The sequence below is a fragment of the Cynocephalus volans genome, chromosome 10, assembly GCF_027409185.1.
Source record: "Cynocephalus volans isolate mCynVol1 chromosome 10, mCynVol1.pri, whole genome shotgun sequence".
NCBI classification, from domain to species: Eukaryota; Metazoa; Chordata; class Mammalia; order Dermoptera; family Cynocephalidae; genus Cynocephalus; species Cynocephalus volans.
This window is the reverse complement of record NC_084469.1, coordinates 55,648,108-55,673,638: the sequence shown is the minus strand read 5'-3', so window position 1 is coordinate 55,673,638 and position 25,531 is coordinate 55,648,108. Positions and strand designations below refer to the sequence as shown.

The 25,531-nt window shown below is 36.2% G+C and overlaps 1 protein-coding gene across 3 annotated transcripts; it reads right to left on the bottom strand.

Annotated features, from left to right (window-relative positions):
- Positions 1 to 1,353: 1,353 nt before the first annotated feature.
- Positions 1,354 to 25,314, bottom strand: LOC134389635 (zinc finger protein 420-like). 3 transcript variants are annotated; one of them, XM_063113205.1, is made up of 4 exons: positions 25,096 to 25,314; positions 8,593 to 8,719; positions 6,877 to 6,963; positions 1,354 to 3,589 (listed from the first exon to the last, which is right to left on the bottom strand). In XM_063113205.1, exons 2-4 carry the CDS (start codon positions 8,624 to 8,626, stop codon positions 1,428 to 1,430), a joined length of 2,283 nt encoding a protein of 760 aa, XP_062969275.1. In that variant the 5' UTR covers positions 8,627 to 8,719; positions 25,096 to 25,314; the 3' UTR covers positions 1,354 to 1,427. The 3 variants fall into 3 exon arrangements, with proteins under 3 accessions (XP_062969275.1, XP_062969276.1, XP_062969274.1); XM_063113206.1 differs by having other exon boundaries at positions 25,183 to 25,314; XM_063113204.1 differs by lacking the exon at positions 25,096 to 25,314 and adding an exon at positions 14,132 to 14,199.
- Between the last annotated feature and the right edge of the window lie 217 nt (positions 25,315 to 25,531).

Here is a 25,531-nt window from a genome sequence, read left to right as displayed (position 1 = left end):
TTGTGTCATTTCTCTTCTCTTGATCACACCTGGCAAAATCTAGCCTATCTTGCTGGTTGTTTCAAACAGATTTTAGATAAGCCCACTGTTTATCCATTTCATTAATTTCTCTAAGTAATTCACTCAAATTAATTGAATGAAATTAATTTAGGTAATACATTTCTAGTGTTGACTTTAAGTTTATTGCTTTTCTGTTTGAATGTTTAAATATTTATTAAAATGAGCTACATACCTCAGGTTTTATTATATAGGACTCTCATTATCTTTCATATCTAAACAGCCTGTCATTTCACATTATATTTAATACATAATCCAAGAGTTATAAATGGTGGTGTTTATAAATTACCAAGTTTTAAAAAAATTCATCTTTTGTTAGTATCTAAATTGTCTTGAGTTATTGTCACAAAATGTACAATGCTTTTTGAAATCTGCTATGGACATATCACTTATGCTATCACCTTAATTCTAAAAAAAACTTACTTAAAAAATCCATATAGTGTCTTTCTAGAGTGAATTTCCTGATACAACCTAAATAAGTTTAAATAAATATTTCCTCATACTCACTTTATTTAATTTTCATTCCCTAAATCATCACAGATTGCTATGGGACAAGTCGTGATGGTAGATTACATTACATTAATAAAATTTGCATGGTTAAATCTTCTTATATGAATGTTTGAAGAGTGGATAATAAAGGAAAGATAAAGATAATAGTGATGACAGCTAATATTTACTGAGCATTTTCTATTTGCCAGTAACTATTCCAAAGGTCTTAGTCTGAATTGATTCATTTAATATTCACAATAACCTTACTGCAAAGCTAATAATCAGTAATCTGAAGCATACAGAGTTTAAATTGCATGGTAATTAAACACAGGTAGCAAATGATACAACTACAATGATGCTGTAAAAAATTCATATGGGTAAAATCTTTTCTGAATTCAGAAATTCAACGTGGTTATTCTCCATATACGTTATATTTTCTAGTTATGATATAGTCAAATATAATTGTTTTAGTGGTAACAAAGTTAATATTTTATTTTTTATTAACTAATAATATTTTTATTATTTTTTTCCTGTATAGGTTCTGATACTGAATAAATTGTGAGTTAAGAAAGTTTTGGATTTTCTTCTCTTACAATTGTTTGCTGTTCCATATAGATAATTGAAAATTTAATGGTTTCCTATATTAATATTATAAATTACATAATGTTTAGTATGAGAATAGGCTTTTATATATTCCTTACTTTCATAAGGCTTCTCACCATTACAAATTCTGATATGTAAAAGGATAGCTATTTGACATATAAAGTGTTTCCCACATTTCTTATATGTCAAATGTTTCTCTGCAATATGAATTTGGTGATCTTGAGTAAGCACTGTTAAATAAATAAAGGACAATATTCAAATACATAGGATTTCTCATCTCATGTGTGTATTCGCTGGTGCTTTTTCACCTGTGAAAGACAAGTAAAGGTCTTCCCACATTGCTTACATTCATAGGGTCTCTCACCAGTATGAATTCTTTGATGTTGAGTAAGATGTGCCCTCTGTCTAAAGGCTTTCCTACACTCCTGACATTCAAAGGGTTTCTCACCAGTGTGAATTCTCTGATGTTGAATAAGAGTTGAACAATCAATAAAGGACTTTCTACATTCTTTACACTCATAGGGTTTCTCACCAGTGTGAATTCTCTGATGTCTGTTAAAGTAGGAAACACAAGCGAAGGCTTTCCCACATTCTTTACATTCATATGGTTTCTCACCAGTATGAATTCTTTGATGTTGAGTAAGATGGGCTCTCTGCCTAAAGGCCTTCCTACATTCCTGACATTCATAAGGTTTCTCATTAGTATGAGTTCTCTGGTGTTGAATAAATGTTGAATAACACAGAAAAGCCTTTTCACAATCTTTACATTCATAGGGTTTTTCACCAGTGTGAATTTTCTGATGTTTATTCAAGTTTGAAAGCCAAGTAAATGTCTTTCCACACTCCTTACATTCATAGGGTTTCACACCGGTATGAATTCTCTGATGTTGATTAAGAGTTGAGCAATTATTAAAGACTTTCCCACATTCTTTACACTCATAGGGTTTCTCACCTTTGTGAGTCCTCTGATGTCTATCAAAATCAGAAAAACAAGTGAAAGCCTTCCCACATTCATGACATTCATAGGGTTTCTCACCACTGTGAACTCTTAGATGTCTAGTCAGATGAGCACTCTGCCTAAAGGCCTTCTTGCATTCCTCACATTCATAGGGTTTCTCATTAGTATGTATTCTCTGATGTTGAAAAAATGTTGAACAAGAAATAAAGGCCTTCCCACACTGCTTACATCCATATGGTTTCTCACCAGTGTGAATTCTCTGGTGTTGAATAAGAGTTGAGCAATTATTAAAAGATTTCCCACATTCTTTACATTCATAGGGTTTCTCACGAGTGTGAATTCTATGATGTCTATTAAAGTCAGAAACACAAGTAAAGACCTTCCCACATTCCTTACATTCATATGGTTTCTCACCAGTATGAATTCTTTGATGTCGAGTAAGATGTGCACTTTGCCTAAAAGCCTTCCTACATTCCTCACATTCATAAGGTTTCTCATTAGTATGAGTTCGCTGGTGTTGAGTAAGTGTTGAGCAATTATTAAATGCCTTGCCACATTCCTTACATTCAAAGGGCTTTTCACCAGTGTGAATTCTTTGATGGTGAACTAGAGTTGAGTGACTATTAAATGCCTTCCCACATTCTTTACATTCATAAGGTCTCTCACCATTGTGAACTTTCTGATGTCTATTAAAGTCAGAGACAGAAGCAAAGGCCTTCCCACATTCTTTACATTCATATGGTTTCTCACCAGTATGAATTCTGTGATGTCGAGTAAGATGTGCACGTCGCCTAAAAGTCTTTCTACATTCCAGACATTCATAGGGTTTCTCATTAGTATGAGTTCTCTTGTGTTGAATCAATGTTGAACAACAGACAAAAGCTTTCCCACATTCTTTGCACTCATATGGTTTCTCACCAGTGTGAATTCGATTATGTTGTGTAAGATGGGCATGCTTTCTAAAGGTCTTTCCACACATCTGACATTCATAGGGTTTTTCATTAGTATGATTTATTTGATATTGAGTAAGTTGGGAGTCATAAGCAAAGTCTCTGCCACATTCCTTAAATTCATCACATTTCTTTCCAGGAAGACTTTGCTGATGTTTCATATGATTTGTGTAAAATACAAAGGCCTTCCCACATATTTCATCAAGTTTGTCACTGGTATAAATTCTTACCTGTTGAGAAAGGTTTTCATGCTGTTTAGATTCATAGAGTTTCTTTCCAGTATGAATTATTTGATTTAGAACAAGAGAGGCAGGCTGGATGAATTCATCTGATATTTTTTCAAATGGGACTGTCACATGCCTGAAATATTCCTCTTTACTTTCCTGTTTTCTCTCAAAGTGTCCCTTGATTTTCCACTTATTTCCAAAAAAAGATTCCTCAAGGCCAGAATTTCTGACTCTTGCCATTATTTTCCATTTTAATGATTCCTTTTCAAAAATGCCATTCTTAGTCTCATACCTAGTAAGCAAATCTGAAAGAAAATAAACATATTTTCCTGTTTTAGAAGAAATGAAATTTCTATGTTAGAAGCAGTCAAACATAAAATAATACTCTTAAGAAGTAAATGGGACTGTCCGGTTAGCTCAGTTGGTTAGAGTGTGGTGCTAATCCAGGGTTTGATCCAGTACCAGCCAGCCATAAAAAGAATAAAAAAAAAAAGGAACTAACTGGCTTGGATAACTTTCAAATACAGTCACTCTCCATATTTGTGGGTTCAGTATCTGTGGATTCAACACCCACTGATTAAAAACATTTGAAAAAAAAAGTCTGTATTGAACAAGTACAGACTTTTTTTCTTGTCATTATTCCCTAAACAATACAGCATAACAACTATTGACATAGCATTTATATTGTATTAACTATTATAAGTAATCTAGAGATGATTTAACGAATACTAGAGGATATATATAGGTTATATGCAAATACTATACCATTTTATATCAGGGACTTGAGCATCTGTGGATTTTGGTGTCTGAGGGAGGTCCTGGAACCAGTCCCTAACGGATACCAAGTTACGGCTGCATTGGCATTCAATTTGGGGGGAAAAAAAGGTTGGAATGGCTATATTAATACCAGATAAAACAGATGAGAAGGTATTCTATATTATCAAAGATAATTTTATAATAATGATGAAAGGAGCAATTCATAAAGAAGGCTTAGGAATAAGAAATGTGTCGATGCACAATGACAGAGCCTCAAAATATATGAAGCAAAAATTGACAGAAGTAAAGCAAGAAATAGATAATTCTACTAAAATAGTTGGAGACTTTACAACCATCTCTCAATACCTGATAGAACAACAAATCCCACCCCCCCTCAAAAATCAGTAAAGAAATAAAAGATGTAAAGAAAACTGTCTACCACCTTCGCCAAGTTAATATTTATAAAACACAGCATTAAAAACTGCAGGACGTACATTCTGTTCAAGAGCACATACATATTTCGCTGGCCAGTTAGCTCAGTTGGTTATGGAGTGGTGCTGATAACACCAAGATCCAGGATTTGATCCCTGTACTGGCCAGCCACCAAAAGAAAAAAAAAGAAGTGCACATACACATTCTAAGTGAACCATATGCTGGGCCATTAAACAAGTCTTAATATACTTAAAAGGATCAAAATCATGCAGAGTATGTTATCTGATCACAACAGAACTAAATTTGAAATCATTAAAATATCTAGGAAACCCCCTCAATATCTGGAAAATAAATAATACATAAAGGAAATTAGAAAATATTTAAGAAAGAAACTAATGAAAGTGTATGATATCAAAATGTGTGTTATGTAGTCAAGGAAATTCTTAGAAGAAAAGATATAGCTTTAAATGCCTATATATTAGAAAAGAAGATATAAAATAAACAAACTAAGGTTCTACTGCAAGACAGTAGAAAGAAAAGAGCAAAGAAAGCTTACAGTCAGTAGAAGGAAAGTAATAATAAGAGCAGAAATCAGTGAAATAGACAATAGAAACAATCAAGAGCCAAAAGCTTATTCCCTGAAATGATCAGCAAGCTTGATAAACCCCTTACCCAAACTAACCAAGAAAAAAAAGAAGAAAAACACAAACATCAGAAATAAAAGGTTTCAGGGCTGGCCCATGGCTCACTTGGGAGAGTGTGGTGCTGATAACACCAAGGCCGTGGGTTCAGATAACACCAAGTCAAGGGTTCAGATCCCCTTACCGGTCATCTTTTAATTAAAAAAAAAAAAAAAAAAAAAAGGTTTCTGATTATATATCTGTAGTGGATTGAATTATGTTCCCCCAAAGATTGAATTGCATCCCCCAAGTTTTGTGTATTAGAAACTTAGCCCCCACTGTGACTGTTAAGAGGGTGGGAAATCCTATTATGGTAAGCTATTTGAGAAGTTGGGCATTGAAGAGGTGATTAAATTGTAGGACCATGCCACAGTGAATGGATTAAAAATGGTGGTCATGGGCGTGGTTTGTGGGGCTTTAAAAGAAGAGTGAATGAGGAGGTTACTCTCTCTCCACTTCTGCCATTTTTGCAATGTGGTACCCTCCCATCACTGTTGCCAACACCAAGGCCCTCACCAGACATGTTCACTGCACTGTGGACTTCCTACCCTTCAGAAACTGTAAGCAATAAATTTTGTTTTTCTTTATAAATCACCCAGTTCCAGATATTTTGTTATAAGCAACAAAAATGGACTAAAACAACATCCTACATAAATAATAAATAAACTAAATAATTAAATAAGAAAATATTATGAATCCTTTCATGCCCTTATGGCCTCAATGAGTTAACAAGATAGACAAAACAACATAAAATTGACACGCTCCTTGAAAGATGCAAACTATCAAAGATCACTCAAGAAAAACTAGGTAACACATAGCTGTATATCACAAAATTTGAATTTATAGTAAAAACATTGTCCCAAGGACAAACATAGCCAAAATGGCTTTATTGGTAAATTCTACTAAATAGTTATGGAAGAAATAATACCCAATCTACAGAAAATCTTTTGGGATATAGAAATGGCTCCCAACTCATTGTAGGAGCACAAAATGTCCCTGCTATTAAAAATAGGAACATTAGGAAACTACAGATTTTTGTCATGATTACAAGTGCAAAAATCCTTTTAAAATACCAGCAAATAGAATCCAATAATATATATAAATACATAATAAAACATGACCCAGTGGAGTTTACCCCGTAAATGCAAGTTAGATTAATATTTGATTATCAACACATCAACATATTTTAATAACTAGTATATGATCAGTTGGATAAAGGCAGAAAATACTTTCCACAAAATTAAAGAGTCATCATAAAAATTCTTACCCAACTAAGAATAGAAGGGAACTTACTTTCTCAAGTAAAGGCCATAAGTCAAAAGGACTATAAGAAACATTGAATTCAATCATGAAACATTGAAGGCTTTCTCCCTTGCATCAGAAGCAGTGGGAGTGATCAGTATGTTTATTATCTTAATTATAATGATGGTTTCAAAAGTATATACTATATCAAAATTTATCAAACTGTATAATTTTATACACCTAATTGATTATGTCTATTATGCTAAAATATGCTAAATATGCAATATACCTGCTAGAAAAAAAAAGTTCTTGTAAAAAACCTCTGATATTCTCCCCATTTCTCAAACTTTGTCTCCTAAGACATTAAAGGGGTCATTAAAGGAAGCTTTCCATTCAGTATGTTAAAGGAAAGACACCACAGCTCTGACCAGTTTGGGCTCCCCTGCAATGCATTCCTGTTGCTTCCCAACACTCTTACTCACCTGGATACCATCCTGCTTTCTCAACCATCCACGGCTCTTTCCCCTGTTCTAAAAGAGAAATCACTGATGGCTTCAAAATGGCAAGACCTGTTCAAAGAAACAGGATGTTAAAAATAAATATATAAACCAAAAAATATTTTGATTTAGTGTTGTTTGAACCTAAAGCAAATTCAGCTTCCTCAGAAGAATGAGGGAAACAGAAAATAACCATCTGGCAAACACCAGAGTAAATACTGTTAAGTGCAGGAATCATTGATGGAAACTAAAATACGTGGTGAAAGTATCATTCAAAGGAGGATATTTGTAGAATTTCAAAGTACTTCACAACAAGCTACTTACTGATTGCAAAGGTAAAAGTACTGGCTTTACAATACAGAACCCTGGAGGATGCCACTTTACCCGACTGATCAAAGTTAGCATCACCAGTAACAAGAAATATGAACATTTATCTCCTGATGTGATGCACAGAAAAGAGTACAAATCACTTCTCTGGTATTCTTGCCAAAAATGCAGAAGCTTAATCTAATCATAAAAATACTACACAAACCAAATCCAGGAATATTCTTTTTTTGTTTTGTTTTATTTTGTTTTGGCAACTGGCTGGTATGGAGATAAAAACCCTTGACTTTGGTGTTATCAGCATCACGCTCTCCCAAGTGAGCTAACCAGGAAGCTCATAATATTCTCTCTTTGTTTGGCTGGTTTTTTTTATTGGACAGCTGGCTGGTACGGGGATCAAACCCTGGACCTTGGTGTTATCTGCACCACACTCTAACCAACTGAGCTCACTGGCAAGCCCAAATCCAGGAATATTCTATACAATAACAGGTCAACACAGTTCAAAAGGGTGAAGGTCACTAAAAAGAAAGAAAATTTTTAACATTGGAGAGGACTACAGAGATACGACGACTAAATGCAATGTGTGATCCTGAATCAGTACACGTACACTACCAGGATAATTAACAATATTTGAATAAGGGATATGGATAATTTAATAATTGTGTCAAAGTTCATTTTCTGGTTTAGATAATTGTCCTATGCTTATGTAAATTGATAACATTAGGGAAAACTGGCTGGAGAGTATATGGACACTTAGCATACTGTTTAGTTCAAACTCTTAAAATCATTAAAAAAGAAAAAATGTTAAAAATGGACTTCAGAAGAGCTTTTGGAAAAAAGAATAATGAAGAAGTTGGAAGATATTCACATTAAGCCAACCTAAGGAGCACAAGGAACAAAAAGACAAATGAGGGGGAAAAGGTAGTATTTAAATGTAAATATACATGGGCTTTATCTCTAGTTATTTTGGTAAGATGCCTCAAGACATAATCAATGATTCTTCCTATGAAATTCCTTCAACATTAAATACAAAATTCCTAGGTTATAGTTTTCAAACATAAAAATACCAGGATATGTGTTTTCCTAAATTTTAGATGAGCCATCATCATCTAAGTCCTACAGGTTGTTCTATAAATGTCCCTCCACCCAATCTATCTCCTTAAAAATCAAGAAGGAAAGTCAATGAGCCAGGGGAAGGTGTGAAAGTCAGTAAAGAATAGGAAATATAAAGGTGCCTGAGAGAGATAACTTATTTCAAATAAACAAAGCTTAAACCAAATTTCTGGAGCAGGGAACAGAAATTTAGATATTTAATGCAGCCCTAGAATTCCTAGTGGAAAGAACATGTTCTGAGTTACAGGGAACAGACAACCTTACCCAGTGATACAAAGCTGCTGTAGTTCTCCAGCATCACATCTCTGTATAAATCTCTCTGAGCAGGGCCCAGGCATTCCCATTCTTCCTTAGAGAAGTCTATGGCCACATCCACGAATGTCACCAACCCCTGAAAGAAAAATACCATGTAAGGTATGTAATAGTAAAGAAAATAAAATTCAAGTGAAGTGCTGATACCAACAAATTCTCTGTATCATAGCCCTTTGTGGCCTGTGAACAGGGGATAGCTCATGGAGACTAACAGTAGATTATCAAGGCTTGAATAAAGTAGTACCATCTACAGCATCACCAGTCCCTGATATGGTTCAACAGTGCAAATAACATGACCAGCTAAAGCACAACAGTAACAGTGACTGTTCTTGCAAATGCTTTTTTCTTGATCTCAGTCTTGGAAATGAGCCAATCATAGCTTGCCTTCATGAGGGGAAGATCCTGATTTTGCCACAGGTTTATCTGAATTTACCAGCTTACTGTTATAATTTAGTTAGGAAAGATTGGACTTGATACAGGTCCTGAGTGTAACAACAGACAACATTGATGCTATAATATAGAAACTGAAGAACATGTTAGGACTGATTCCTGGGGGCAAGGCCCCACATGTAGATGTAGCATAGAGACTGTAGCAGATGTCTGCTGGTAGCCCGGGCTGGCTATAAGTGGATCCTGACAGGAGCAGACACTTACCCTGGACTGGACTTTTGCATACCTGGTGGTAGATGTAAATGCTCAAAGTATTATGAAAGGACATGAACAGAAGAGAATATACCAGTTTAAGACTGCTATGTTACATTTCTTCAGACCAAGGGACAAAAAAGAGTGGACACTGATCAGCTGCACATCATCCTCAAAGTAGTGGTTTGATAGAGAATTGGAACAGGAGAGTGAGACACCTTTGGACTAATGTGGGGGGAAATACAGCATGGAGGGCTGGCCTACATGCCTTCATGAGTGTGTGTGCTCACACTCAAGATGAGAAAAGCCAAGACAGAGTCCCCACTAGATAGAATCCCCAACTTTCCTGGGGGGTTGGGGGAAGAGCATGTAGGGGTGAATGCTGGTAAAGCTGTGCAAACTGTCCTTGCATCACTTGAACTTTCTTTTTTCCCTACCTGATGCGGTAGTCCTGGGACCAGGGCTGTGACTCCAAGTGATGGAACCAGGGGTGATCCCTAAACAAAAAACTGTAACTTTACCTTTAAACCTTTATGCAGCATTCTTAAGGTCCTGTACCCCATCTGGCAAAACTGGGGATGACAGTGAAAGCAGATCTGTTGCCTAGTGGTAGAGACAGCCCACTAGTTCTGTACCTCTGTAACCTGACCCTATAGGACTGGGAATGGAATGAAGGGGTAGGTGCTTGTCAGACGGATCTTACTGCCAGCAATGTGGACAAGTACAGTGGCTGAACCTAACTTCTAACGGTGGAAAAGCTTGGGTGAAAATCGATGACAAATAGAGAAAAAGGAGAAATAGTAGCTGAGAGTAAAGGAATGAATCAATGGGTTATATATGAGAGAGACCCAATATTACATTAGTGCCTTGAGAGAGGCTAAGAGCGAGAGAATGATATTATCTCTTAGCACAATTATGCCAGATGCCCAAAAGGATGAAGCCATATGTTTGCTGAGACCATCCCTGCTTTTGGAACCTGACACAGCCATCATCCTGGGAGACATTTTGGTCATACAATATGATGACGACCCAGACCAATCAATAATAACTGAGTGGACCTCTAATAATGTGATACTATTTTTTGACTCTTATTTTTCAGGTAACATCTACTACAAAGGATATGATTTCGAAAGGACCTTGTGGGAATTACTCCTTACAGAGTGATTAGACCATGGGGTGTACAGCTCCCAGCAGACAGATTCACTAAGGTGCGACAAAATCCAGATGATCCAATGCTTACAAAGATGTCTCGTTCTAACTGACAAAATAAAGCTATGGCATGCCCAAATACTTAGTTTCTGTTTTTGTAGAGGAAAGCTATTAAACAAAATAGAAAAGGACAATGAGTTTGTCATGGGAATAAAGCACTGGGCATTACATAATCGGCCAAAATTCCCCCGAGGAATGGCCCCACCCTGAGGTGAGAAAGACTATAGAAAGCCTTATGGTCTATTCAAACTAAATTACATCTAGGTGTGACTATCAGCCATCTACGTCTAGTATGGGGACCCCACATTTTGGGGTACAAAACTTGTATCTTAACTACACTTAGGCTCTTAGTATACAAAGGCAACAGCACTCATGGTATATTAAACAACACTGGCTCATAAGACACAAAGGGGCTTTAAGAGAGAGATCCAAGTCTAGGCACAGTAGGATGAGCTGAATTTGCTTTTCATGAGGAGCGGCACTCAAAGGAAAAAGATTTATTTACTAGAGTAAGAAAATTACAGAGAATCCCCTTTCAAGAGGAAGGCAAGGATGGGAGTCAGTCTGGAAAGATCATTAACACCTTAGTGAAGTGGGTCAGTCAGAATCAACAAATAATGCTGGTTAATGCTAGGACTCCACACTGGGAAAGGGTGTATATCTTGATCCCATGAGACCTCTTGACTAGTTTAATACAGATGGAGGCCCAAAGTAACCATGGGGCAATGGCCCTCTGCCTTAGCTGCTGAGGCTTAAGAGGTACACCTATGGGAAACTTACGGACCTCCAAGCCTATAGAAGTTCTCTGGGGGTACACATAATTTACATTGCTGCACTATGACTGGCTTCACCTCAAATATAGATCAGAATAAGATGTACCTATAGTAGAGTTAGGAGAGGTAGAAAACTGTTCTGAATAATACCTGTGCCTCCTCATAGGAGGGACGCGGGCCTTTTTACAATATGCCAAGCCATCTAAAAGAGCTGGCAATGGCTAAGGCTGCAAGAATTTGAGCGATAAAATAAAGTAGTATTAAATTATAATCAAAAGTATAAAATAAGTATACGTGAGTCCATACTGACATGCATAAATGATAAATAAGTAAATGGGGAAAAATAAACAAGTCTCCCATGCAGAAGAATTCCATACAGTATATGTAGATGCTTCATCTTCAAGGAGATACAGCTTAACTCCACACTCCTCAAGTGTGAGCTGTGCATGGTGACTTCTCCAAGAGTGCAGTAATGAAAACGAGGGGGGTTGTTGCAGGAGGGATATGATATCACAGTGAAGAAAACTGACAAACACGACCTCAGCCAGGTGCTCAACGTTAACACCAACAGTGATTAAGTTTTCATAAGTTCCCTTGATACGATGTGCCGAGAGTGACACTTTACTACTGTCATCGTCCTCAACCAAAACCGTAGCCCCATTCTAATCATGAGAAAAACATCAGACAGATCTCAAGTAAGAGACATTCTACAAAATACCTGACCAGTACTTCTCAAAACTGTTAAGGTCATCAAAAACAAGGAAAATGGGAAACTGCTATAGCCAAGAGGAGTTTAAAGAGACACGATGACTAAAAGTGATGCGCTGTCCTGGGTGATTATCTTGGATAACAGAAAAAGAGTATTAGGTAAAAACTAAGAAATCTGAGTAAAATATGGATTTTAGTTAATAACAATGTACCAATATTGACTGACTAATTGTGACAAATGAATCATACAAATGTAAGATCTTAATAATAGAGGAAACTGGCTATGGGGTATATGAGATCTATCATACTGTCTTTGTAATTTTTCTGTATAAAATAAGTTCATTTACAAAAATGCTAACAGACGTAAGAGACATGTCTTATAGGCACTGAACACAGTGCTAAATATGCTTCCTCTTTGTGTTTTTATTAGACATCGATTTTCTTTTTTAGCCAGTCCTCTTCAATATGATGCCCCCTACATAGCCACTGATTCATCTTGTCCTACTAGCCTCATTTGGCAAAAAACACATTCAAACAAAAACTACAAGGCATTAACTTACTATACAAAATCCCTTTATCTCCAGAGAGTTTCTGTGAATTCAAGACAGTTTTTATCATAAAATGGCAGAGGTTATAGGATCAGAATGATGTGACCTTCCAACGAACACCCAAGGATTGTCATCTGTGTTTCCCTAGTGTCTTGTCACATCTCAATCTCTTTCTGTATAGATTATATCTCCCTTGCTAGATTGAGAGAATTTTTTTTTTTTTTCTGACTGGTAAGGGGATCGCAACCCTCGGCACGGGTATTGTCCGCACCACGCTCAGCCAGTGATATACAGGATCCGAACCCGCGGCCTCAGCGCTACCAGCACCGCACTCTCCCACGGGGCCAGCCCTAGATTGAGAGAAATTTAAGGATAGTAGCTAAGTCTTTCTAATCATTGCATTTCCCCCAAGTATTGGCACTGAGTCACTGATATTCCTGGCATTAATAAATGCTAGTGTTTGACCTAAAAATTCTATACGTGGGAAGTTGTTGGTAAGGGAGACCTGTATAACTGTAAAAGTTAGTAAACACAAGAATACATCAGAGAACAGTTACATGACAGAGTACTTTGCTACCATTAACAAATATGGCCAAATGTTTTCACTAAGAAAGAAAGATATGGAAAATAAATTACTAAATAAGAAAGCAGATTTTTTTAAAAGACCTATAATTTTAGAAGAGGGTATAACATAAAAATTAAAAATGCAGCTGTGCTTATAGATGCCTGTCATGTGACTTGACATATAGTGTGGATTATTAGAAAGTCACAAAATGGAGAAACAGAGCTCAAGACATGAAGCCAAACTGCCTGAGTCTGCCTTCCTGAACTGCTCTGTACCAGCGTGCGCAAGTGACTTCATATCTTTATTTTAAATATTCTATCACATGGATGTAGAAGAATTTCCTTTATTTCCATTCTGGGGGCTCTAATTTGGTCTAAGGTCACATCTATGGTTGTCCCAGGCATTATTGTCTTTGATTCTACAACAGTGAAACTAAATTTTTTTTAGGCTGTACATGTACACCTTTGAAGTCACAATAAATTATATACCTCCTCCACAGGAAAAATATTTTCAAGGGATTTGTAGATAATAAATGAAATCCTGCACAATAAAAACTCCAATATTACTTGAGCATCTAGCTCTTTTTCTTATTTGCAAAGATCTATCACAATTAATTTTGTATTTTCATTTCTCCTGATCCAAGAAAAATTCAGTACACAATATAATCATAATAGCTCGTGTAAATTGAGTATATTTTATGGGCCAGTATTTTTAAAGGCCTTACATGTATCAACTTAATCATTATAACAAACCTACAAGTAAGTACGATTAGTCCATTTTACAGGTGAGGAAATAGAGGTGCAGAGAATTTAAGTAAATTTCTCAAGTATATACAGATATTAAGACCTCCATATGGCCTAGGATGGTACTTGTATGAAAAAAGATAAGCATTCTGCCTTTTATACTCCAAGCAGATATATGACCTAACACAAAATCATTCAAATCTCAAACCAGACTTGAATACTATTACAAAGTGGAAAGTAACTTTAGGAAATAAAAAACAAAAACAAGAAAGTAGTTAACAAAAGAGAGGAATTTCATCTCACCTTAAACATGGTTTTTTGATCCACAATAGCCATGTTCCCATGCTCCTCAGGGCACTTCTGGAAAAATGCAGAACTGGAGAAGGAGAATGGAATTAGGAGAAACCAGTTCTGTGTCAACATAAACTAAGACCTGCTCTCCATGCCTTCAGCCTGTGCACAGATAAAAGTCAGAGAGAGACCAGCATCTCATTTGCACCAAAAAGAAAAGTTAGAGTGTAAGCTACTTGGGCTGCAACTTCTCAGACGTCTCAAATACTTATTTGACTTAGTTCAGCCCTGGTAAGGCTGCTAGGAAGTGTAATTTTCTCTACAGAGCTCCTAGAAGGATCTAACACAAGGGAATTCATATTCCTGCTGACTCGTTCTCAGGTATCTCCCCTCCTTCACATGGGTTCTCCTTCAGCTCTAAGATTCTAGCCTAATACAGAAGTTGTAGCTCAAGGTTAATCCCTATTAGGTGTTACTTTTACACTGTGGATCAATAACCTTCAGAGCTTTCCCTACCCTACTCCATCATCCCCATCCTATATTAATCTCCCAACACTAACCTCACCCCACAAATCCATACTTTAATACACGCCCCCCCCCCTACAGAGACAGTAATCTCAGCATGCTACGGTCTGCACAGAACTTCCCCCATCACCATGAGAGCTTTCTCTGTGGACTTGCCAGCCTCATGCAAACATAAAGGAAGAGGACCTTGATCTTCCTGCTAATTCCAGGTCCTACAGCTTCTGGAAACTATAAACTCAAAACAAGGTGAGTCTCAGAAACTTCAAAGAGTTTCAGCAGGCACTGGTTGAGCGTAGGTTGTTATAACAAAATACCATAAACAATGGGGTAACGTATAAACAATAGAAATTTGTCACAGTACTGGAGGCTGGGAAATCCAACATCAAGGTGCTAACAGATTTGATGTCTGGTGAAGACTCATTTCCTGGTTCGTAGAGGGCCCCTTCTCACTGTGTCCTTACATGGTGGAAGGGAAAAGCAGCTCCCTGGTGCCTTTTTAACAGGGGCACTGATCCCATTCATGAGGGCTACACCCCCATTATCTAATCACCTTCCAAAGGCCCCACCTCCTAAAACCATCACACTGGGGATTAGGTTTTCAACTATGAATTTTGGTGGGGACACAAACAGGTCCAGAGGAGCTTGATGCTCTCAGTGTGAGGCTCCCATCACAAAGAAGATGCAGGAATTTAACCCTTGTGTCCCCAGGCTTCAGAGAATTGTAGCCCTCACTTGGAATGCACATGCACACTCTATGGCCATTGCTCTCCCACTGAGATTCAGAGTTGGGCAGGTGTTTGGCTCTGACCCTGGTGTATGCCCTGAAGTCAGCATTACTCTACACAACCTTTGCTTACAGGTATGTTTGCTTTCTCTGGGTGATTGTGGGAGCATGTAGGCTTGACAAAGAACGGGGAGTGCACAAAGGGCAAAAGTCCTAAATGCACTTATGCAGAACTTAAGTGCTGAAAACAACAAGTAGTTTCTGCTAGACTAGATAAGAACATTTCTTATCCAGCTTTATATACCCTTTAGTCCCTTTCGTTTGTTTCAAGATGTTTTCCAGAGATTGCCCCATAGCCAATTTCTTTTCATTCCTTTGATAAATGATTGATTAAGTTGTTTTTTGTCTTGTATTTCCTTGTCTAACAATAAAAGCTGAAGCAAATACTGACTTGGGGCTGTGCCTTGTTTCTCCCTTCTTGAGGGAGTTTTCTCGGTGCAGTCCCTTCAGGCTTCTCATTGCTCTTAATATTTGGACTTGGAGTAATCTTTGCAACTCCATCACACAGTGAGAAGTGACAGGTGATCTTTTTTTGGGTTTTTTTGTTCAAACTGGGAGTGAGATGGTTAGGATTAGAGACTGCACATGTTGGAAGCTTCAAAGTGTAGTATGTGTGCTTGATTTGGGACATAAGAAACACTGTCCTTAGATCAGATCTAAGATTCCATCCATGCTTTAGTAGACCAATTTTTTATGTTCAGATTAGTACTAAAATTAGAGTGATATAATATGCTCTTATTAATTAGCTCTTTTCTCTTACTTCATAACATATTTAAAATTGGAAACATATTTTTAACAACTTTATTCAAGTAAAATATGCATACCATTAAATCCACTCATTATAAGCATGCGATTCAATAATTTCAGCAAATTCATAGTTGTTCAAATGTCACTTACAATCCAGATGTGGAACATTTCCATCAGCACAAAAAGCTCTGTCCTATCCATTTGCGGTTCATTCCCACTACAACACTCATCCCTGTGCAACCACTGACTTGCTTTCTGCCTCAATATATTTACCTTTTCCAGAGAATTCATATGAGAACTCCAGAACTCATAGCACATTACTTTATCCAAACCACTGCACTATGAGACTGACCAAATTCTAGCACTGCTTCTAGCAGTTTAAGGCCATGTACCTAGGATGACCCCAGCCCTCCTTAAAATGCCTGCCTGAGAAAGTTCAATGCTGCCTGGAGAATTTACTGTTTGTTCCAGCCAAAACCTGGTGACAGAAAGATAGGCCCCTAAACCCCTCCTAGAGCAACTTTAGAAAACTTGCAATTATAAATCCTTTCTCTGCCCTTTGAGATGTAAATCCACCACCTACCACTCAGAACTACTTCTCCAAAAACATGACAGTTTGAAATGCATACATTCAGGGAGATAACTCCCATTCCCTATGGAAGAATAAGAGCCTAACTTTGGTGGATGCAGTGCTCCAACATGCACTACTGCCTCCTGTCATAAAGATCTGAGAACTTTGTTTCTTTTCCAGGTAATCATCATCTAGCAAACTAGTCACATGGACCAAATCCACTTTTCACCTTTCAGTGCCTTTCCCCTAGCACACCGCAGTCTTTAAGAAGTCTCCTGCCTTTTGCTTCAGGGAAGTTGAGTTCGGTTAATGAAGGACTACTCCCTTCCCTATTGCAATGGTTATTACTGAATAAAATCTGTCCTTACTGCTTTAACTAATGTCTAGCTTTGTTTATCTCTGACACATATAAATAGAATTGTATAATACATACTTTTGCATCTTGCTTCTTTCACTAATAATTTTGGAGGTTCATCCATGTTGTAGCACGTACAATTGCTGAGTATTCTACATTTTGTTTATCCATTCACAAGTTGATAGACATTTTCACTCTAAGTCAGTGTGGTTTTGATATAATGACAGACATATAAATCAATGATACAAAGTACAGATTCTAGAAGTAGACCCTCACAAACAATTTTTCTGACAAAGGTACCAGGGTAATTCATTTGGAAAAGGATAGTCTTTTCAATAAATGGATATTCACATGCAAATATAATGAGCCTCAACCCTTACCTCAAACATACACAAAATTTAACTCAAATCATTAACCAAGTTAGGAAAGTTCTATTCTATTCCTAGTATGTTGACAGTTTTTATCATGAATGAGTGCTGAATCTTGTCAAATCCTTTTTCTATATCTATTGAACTAGTCAGGCAGTTTTTGTCCTTTATTCAATTAATATGGGGTACTACTGCTATGGTTTGAATGTGTTCCCTCCAAAATTCAGGTTTTGCCAGTGCCAGGCATTAACAGGTAAGGCCTTTAAGAGGTAATTAAGTCATGAGGGCTCCTCCCCTTGCGAATGTGATTAGGTACCCTTATAAAGGAGTTTGATTGAGGGAGCTGTTTCCCTCTTGCCTTCTGTCTTCCACCGTAGGAGGACACAGCACAAAGGCCCTCACCAGACACCAAATGCCGGTACCTTCATCTTGGACTTCCAGCTTCCAGAACGTGAGAAATAAATTTCTGTTTTTTATTAATTAGCCAGTCTGGGCTAGCTGGTTAGTTCAGTTGGTTAGAGCATGGTGTTGTAACACCAAGGTCAAGGGTTTGGATCCCCATACTGGCCAGCCAGCAATAAATAAATAAATAAATAAATAAATAAATAAATAAATAACCCAGCCTGTGGTATTTTTTTATAGTAGCACAAAACAATTACTAAGACAATTACATTAATTAATTTTCTCATGTTGGACCTACCTTGCATTCCAAATGATCATTGTGTATAATACTGTTGTATGTGGCTAGATTTAGACTACTTCCATTTTGTTAAGGATTTTTGCACCTATGTTCCATTTTGTTAAGGATTTTTACATCTATATTATTGGTCTATAATTTTCTTGTAATGTTTTTGTCTGGTTTCAATATCACAGTATCTGTCTAGTTCTAGTTATTGACAGTGGGTTTCTGAAATCTCCAACTATAATTGTTAAATTGTCTACTCTTTCAATTCTTTCAGTTTTGCTTCATGTATTTTGTTAAGGGCAATATACTTTTTAAAAAATAACCTTTTTATTTTAGAATACTTTTAGATTTACAGAAAAGTTCCAAGACTACTATAGAGAGTTCCTGTATATCCCGCACCAGATTCTCCTATTGTTAACACTATTATGGGACACTTACCACAATTAACAAATGAATTAATGACTCAGTATTGATACATAATTATTAACTAAAGTCCATATTTTTTTAGACTTCCCTAGTTTTTATCTAATGTCCTATTTCTGTTCCAGCATATCATCCAGGATAGCATGTTACATTTAGTTAGTCAAGTCTCTCCTTGGGCTCTTCTATACTGTGACAGATTTTCAGACTGCCCTTGTTTTCAACAACCTTGACAGTTTTGAAGAGTACTGGTCAGGTATTTTACAGACCATCTTTCAGCTTGAGTTTATCTGATGTTTTTCTCAGGACAGACAGGGGTTACATGTTTTAGATTAAAAGACCACAGGGGAAAAGTGCTATTCTCATCACATCATTTCAAAGGTACATGTTATTCACATGATTTATTGCATTACGTATACCACACAATTAAGAGATAAGGAGTTATGCTCCACCACCTTAAGTGGGGAGTATATCCACATACATTACTTTGAACTCTTCTCTCTAAGAGATTTGTCTATTCCCCCCATTTATTCAATCATTTATTTATATTGGTGTGAACTGGTGGATATTAATTTTATACTTTTGCTTATAATCCAATACTACTTTTTTTTACTGCTCAAGTTTCCCAGCTCTGGCATATATACTTTTGCTATATCTTCTTGATGTATTGACCCTTTCATCATTATAAAATGTTCCTCTTCATTTCTAATAGTGTTTCTTTTCTTAAAATATATTTTGTCTTATGGTAATACAGCCACTCTAGCTCTCTTATGGTTTCTGCTTGCATGATATAATCTTTTCTTATCCACTTCCTCTCAAACTATTTGTGCCTTTGAATCTAAGGTATGTGTCTTGTGGACAACATAGAGTTGGTCTTGCTTTTTTATCCAGTTTGACAATCTCTACCTCTTAACTGGAGTGTGTGGACCATACACGTTTAATGAAATTACTGATATGATTAGAATTGCATTTGACATTTTCCTATTTGTTGTCTACATGTCTCTTTTTTTGTTTGTTTTTATTCCTCTGTGACTGCATTTTTTTATCTTAAGTTTTTTTTTATTGTACCACTTAATTTGCTGTATTGATTTATTGATATGTTTTTTCAAATTATTTCCTTATTAGTTTCTCTAGGGGAGAAGTCAAGAAATTATGGCTCATGAGCAAAATCTGGCTACTTCCTATTTATATGGCTCACAAGCTAAAAATGGTTTTGCATTTTAAAACCACTTCAAATTGGGGGGAAAGGGCAAAAGAAGATTATATTTTATGGCACATGAAAATTATATAAAATTTAAATTGCAAGATTTATAAATAAAGTTGTACTGAAACACATCCATACTAATTCATTTATGTAATGCCTATGAATGCTTTTCTCTTTAACTCTAAATTAGAGTAGTTGTGATAGAGACCTAATGGACCACAAATACTAAAATATTTACTATCGGTTCTTTACAGAAAAAGTTTGCCAACCTCTGCTTTAATCCCTATAGCAACTACTCAAATAACACAACAAAGAGGGAGGTAATAAAATCAATAAAGGATATAGCAGGTAATTATAAAAGTTATTCAGTTAATTGAAAAGAAGGGAGGAAAAGAAGAAAAAGGGAGCAGATGGAACAAAGAAAAAAAAGTAGATAGTAGATCTACAAAGATAGTAGATTTAAATCTAACCATATGAGTAATTCCATTGAACAATAATCTAAACATCCCAAATGTAGTAGCCTGAATAATGGCCTCCAAAGATATTAAATCCTAATTCTGGGAATCTGTAAATATTACCTTGTACAGTAAGAGAGACTGCAGATATGATTAAGATCGTGAGATGATAATATTTCACTGGCTCATTTTGCAATCCATAAATGCAAAAATAAGTGTCCTTATAAGAAGAAGGGAGGGGGAGATGTGAGATATATAGAGAGAGGAGATGGCTATGTGAAGACTGAGCTGAGAGAGACTTCAAGATGCTGGCTGTGAACATTAGACTGATGCAGCCACAAGCTAGGGAATCTGCAGCCACTAGAAGATGGAAGAGGCATGGGCAGACTATCCCTTAGAGCCAACAGATGTGTTGACACCTTGATTTTGAACCAGTGAAACAGAGTTTGGATTTTTGGGCCTCCACAACTGTGAGTGAATAAATTTGCACTGCTTTAAGCCAGCAAGTTTGTGGTAATTTGCTACAGCAGCCATAGGAAACTAATACACAAAGTAAAAGGCAAAGATTGTCAGATTGGATTTAACGAAAAGCAAGACCCAACTATGTGCTGCCAACAGAAAGACACCTAGACATCAAGACACAAGTAGGATAAAAGCAAAAGCATAGAAAAGAACATACCTTGCTAACACTAATCAAAAGATTGTTTCAAAATTCATAAAACAAAAACTGGTAACACTGCAAGGACAAATACACAATTAGAGTTAGAGATTTTAACACTCTTTTCTCAATATTTGATAGAACAAGTAGGCAGAAAATAAGAAAGGATAAGAACATCTGAACAACACTATCAGCCAACCTGTTCTAAGTGATGTTCATAAAACACTCCATCAAAGAACAGAATATACATTTTCTCAAGTGCACATAGAACAATTACCCAGACAGACCATATCTGGGTCATAAACAAGTTTCATTAAATTTAAAAAGAGTCCTATTTAAAATATTCCTATTTAAAATATTTTCCATATTTAAAATATGTTCTCTGGCCACAGAGAAATTAAATTAGAAATCAATAATAAAGAGATATTTGAAACATCCCTAAGTACTTGGAACCTAAATCCTATACTTCAAACTAGCCCACGGGTTAAAAAATAAAAATTAAAAAAGGATACCAACAAGTATTTTGAATTAAATAAAATGAAAAAAACAACAAATCAAAATGGGTGAGTAAAGAAATACTTAGAGGGAAATATGTAGTTCTAAATGCTTACATTAGAAAAGCAGAAAGGCTCAAATCAATGACCTCACCTTTCACCATAAGAAACTAGAAAAAAAAAAAAAAAAAAGGAAAATAAACCCAGAATAATCAGAGTAAAAACAAACAAATCAGGCCAGAAATCAATGACATAGGAAAAACAAACAAACAAACAAACAAACAAACAAACAAACAAACAAACAAAACCCCTAAAGAATCCAAAAGCTATTTTTTTGAGAAATCAATGAAATTGATAAACCTCTACTGGATGTGAAAAAGAGAAGACACAAATTACTATCAGAAATAAGACAAGTGAGGCCACTACTAATTTTACAGATATTGAAATGAGAAAAAAAGTATTTAGAACATATATATCACAATAAGTATTAAAAATTAGATAAAATGGACAAATTCCTTGAAAGACACTAATTACTAAAGCTCACTTAAGAAGAAATAATAATCTGGGTAGCCCTATATCTATTAAACTTGTAGTTAAAAGTATTTCCATTTAGAGAACTCCAGGTCCAGAGGGCTTCACTGAGAAATTTTACCAAGCATTTAAAGAAGAAATAATACCAATTCTAAAACAAACTCCTCCAGAAAGGGAACACCTCACAAGTCATCTTATGAGTCAGCATTATCCTGTTACTAGAATCAGACAAGGACATTGCAAAGAAACACCAATTTCCCTTATGAACAGAGTATCAAAAATTCTAAACAAAATTTTTAATTTTGCTAAATTTTAAACAAACTGTTTAAATCCAACAATGTATAAAAAATATAATATATCAAGCTGACTGGTTAGCTCAGTTGTTTAGAGCACGCTGTTATAACACTAAGGTCAAGGGTTCAGATCCCCATACCAGCCATAAGCCAAAAAAAACCTAAAAAAAAAACCCAAATAAAAAAAAAAAAACAGTGGGATTTTATCCAAGGAATGCAAGTTAGTTTAACATTTAAAAATCAGTAAAATTCTTCTTGTTACCAGAAAAAAATCAATATATTGATTAAAAACCAAAAGATCATCTCAAAAGATGCAATAAAAGCACTTAAAAAAATCTAAGATAAATTCCTGTTCAGAGGTTTGACACACACACACACACACACACACACACACACACACACACACACACACACACACACACACACACACACACACACACACACACACACACACACACACACACACACACCAATAAAAACAACTTTGGCTGGCTGGTTAGCTCAGCTGGTTAGAGTATTATGCTGATAACACCAACGTCTAGGATTCGCTCCCTGTACTGGCCAACTGCCAAAAAATAAATAAATAAAACAACTAACTAAATAAATAAATTCCTGACAAAAACTCTGAACAATGAGATGAGGAACACAAAGGGATTTCCACAGTCTGATAAAGGATATCTACAAAGAACCTACAGCTAACATCATTCCTAATGGTGAGTGACTGAACGCTTTCTCCTAAAGATCAGGAACAAGGTAGACGATGTCCGCTCTCACCACCTCTAATCAATACTGTACTGTAGGTACTAAATAATGCAATAAGTGAAGAGTAAAAGAAAAAAGCAATGAAAATGAAAAGGAAGACTTAAATTGTCTCTTTTCCCAGATAAAATCTTCTACAGAGATGATCCTATTGTTACTAGATTAAGTGATAGCAGAGTCAATTGTGCATTTTGTTGAATCAGTTGTGATTCCTTAATACCAGCAACAACTGGAAGTTAAAACTAAAAACATAAAAACAAAAACCAACATATTCACAAGAGCACTAAATATATGTGTATGTACTTAGTGTATAGATCTGACCAATAACGAACAAGATCTGTACACTGAAAACTAAAAAATACTGCTAAGAGAAATTAAAGAACACCTAAATAAATAGAAGTATATAATTCATATTCATGAATCTAAAGATACAATGTTGTTAAGAAGTCATTCTGCCCAAATTGATCCATAGTCAACACAATCCCAATCAAAATCACAGCAGCCTTTGTTGTAGAAATTGATAACAAGACTGTACAGTTCATATGGAAATGCAAAAGACTTAGAACACGCAAAGCTCAGCTTTGAAAATGAACAAAGCCAATGTAGCATTGGCTTTAAAATACATAAACAGATCAGTGGAATAAAATACAGAGTCAAGAAATAGGCCCATCCATTTATGATTAATTGAATTTTTACAAAAGCACAAAGGCAATTCATTAAAGAAAGAATACTCAGTGAAATTGCTGATCTACTTGAAATGCCACATTCAATGTACATCAAATTTTCTTATGTTTTTGAATCTATTTCTAGATTGTATATCCTGTTCATTCTGTTCAATTGGTCTGTTTAAGCACCAGTATTCTTTTAACTAAGGCTAGTACCACCTCACTGATTTTTTTTTTTTCAGAGTTCACTATCTATTTTTACATGTTTGTTTTCCTATATGAACTTTAAAATCATCTTACCTAATTAAAACAGAAGCTCCTGGTATTTTTATTAGAATCTCATTAAATTAACAAAAATAACAGGGAAAATTTCTATCTTTATTAAATTAATTTTCCTTTCCAAGATTATGGCATGTCATTCCACGTACTGAAATCTTTTATGTCCTGCACTAGTAATATCCTCGTGAAGGTTTTGCACATTTCTTAAGCTTATTTCATTTTTTTATTGTAACGTAGTTGATTGTACACATCTGTGGGATACAGAGTTGAAATCAATACCTGTCCGCAATACATATATATATATATAGTATATGCAATATTATACAATGTAATCGTTCTTAAGCCTATTTCAAGGTATTTTATCTTATTCTTTGTTACTGTAAATATTTTCTTTCATTACATCTGCTAGTTGGTTGCTTTTTGTATAAATGAAACCTACAGGTTTCCCATCTTAATTTTGGAGCCAATTTCTTCATAATTCTATATCTAAATGTATGTGCACGATCAATGTTGTGAAATACTCTGAGGGAGAATCCTTGATATTGGCAATATGCTTTATTACATACCAAAGCCATTGTGGCCTGGGGAAACTGGAACAAATTAGCAGGCTGAATCTACTCGCCAGGCTCACTGAGGAATGTTGCCGCCTTAAATAGGCGCCAGGACTTCCCTGAGCCAACGTTTTCTCTTCAGAAACTGGAGTCACTGCGTCTCGCCTAGAATCTTGAACCTCAAATTTTGATCTCTCTACGGTTGTCATCGTTGTTTCATAAATTATTCCTTAATCCAGAGCTTCTCAAATCTGTTCTTTGTACCCTAAACAACACAGTAAATGCCTACTCTGAGGGTCTGACACAAAAGCAGAAGTCCCACAACAATAAGTCCCTTAAAGTATTTCTTCCTGTCTACATTTAAGTCACACTGGTTTTGTATTCTATACAATAATAAATTTATATTTTATACAGAAACCCTGTATATCAGGGTTTACTTATCAGACCAATTATTTAACATCTTCTTTTCCAATTTTTCGAGTAAACCGACGTCCAGGGAGAAGAAGCACACTTATTTTCATTTTACAGGTGAAGAAGGGAGGATCAGAAGTAGTTAATCCCTGTCACCTACATTCAGATGATGTCCCACGCGTGCTCACTCTCACTCACAATCACATCCATCCTCCATTTACCTTTTCATTAAGTCACACTCGCAGCCGGGAGACGCCATGGCCTTGACTCCCCACTCCAAACTTCCTGGAACCAGTGGCCAGACTCACCCCCACGCAAAAGCCTCAATCGCAACCCGAGGCGTCTGCGCACTCCTAGAGCGACCAAACGTTAGCGTCTCTGCGCAACAGCTGATTAGGTAGGGTAGGGCGCTGAGATGACACCAAACATCTTCCCTCCGGCTACTTCCGCCATGTTTCTGGGTCCGTAGGCTGGACTACATTTCCCAGAAGGCCCTGCTGCTCTAACTAACTCCCGCGAGAACTTCAACGTCCAAGGGCGCGTGCTTTTCTGACAGAGAGCTGGCAATCTTGGCAGGTGAGCGTAGGTGTGATCCGTTGTCTGGAATAGAGACTTCTAACAGAAGCGAGGCAGGGCCCCCCTGAAACTTCCGAGGTG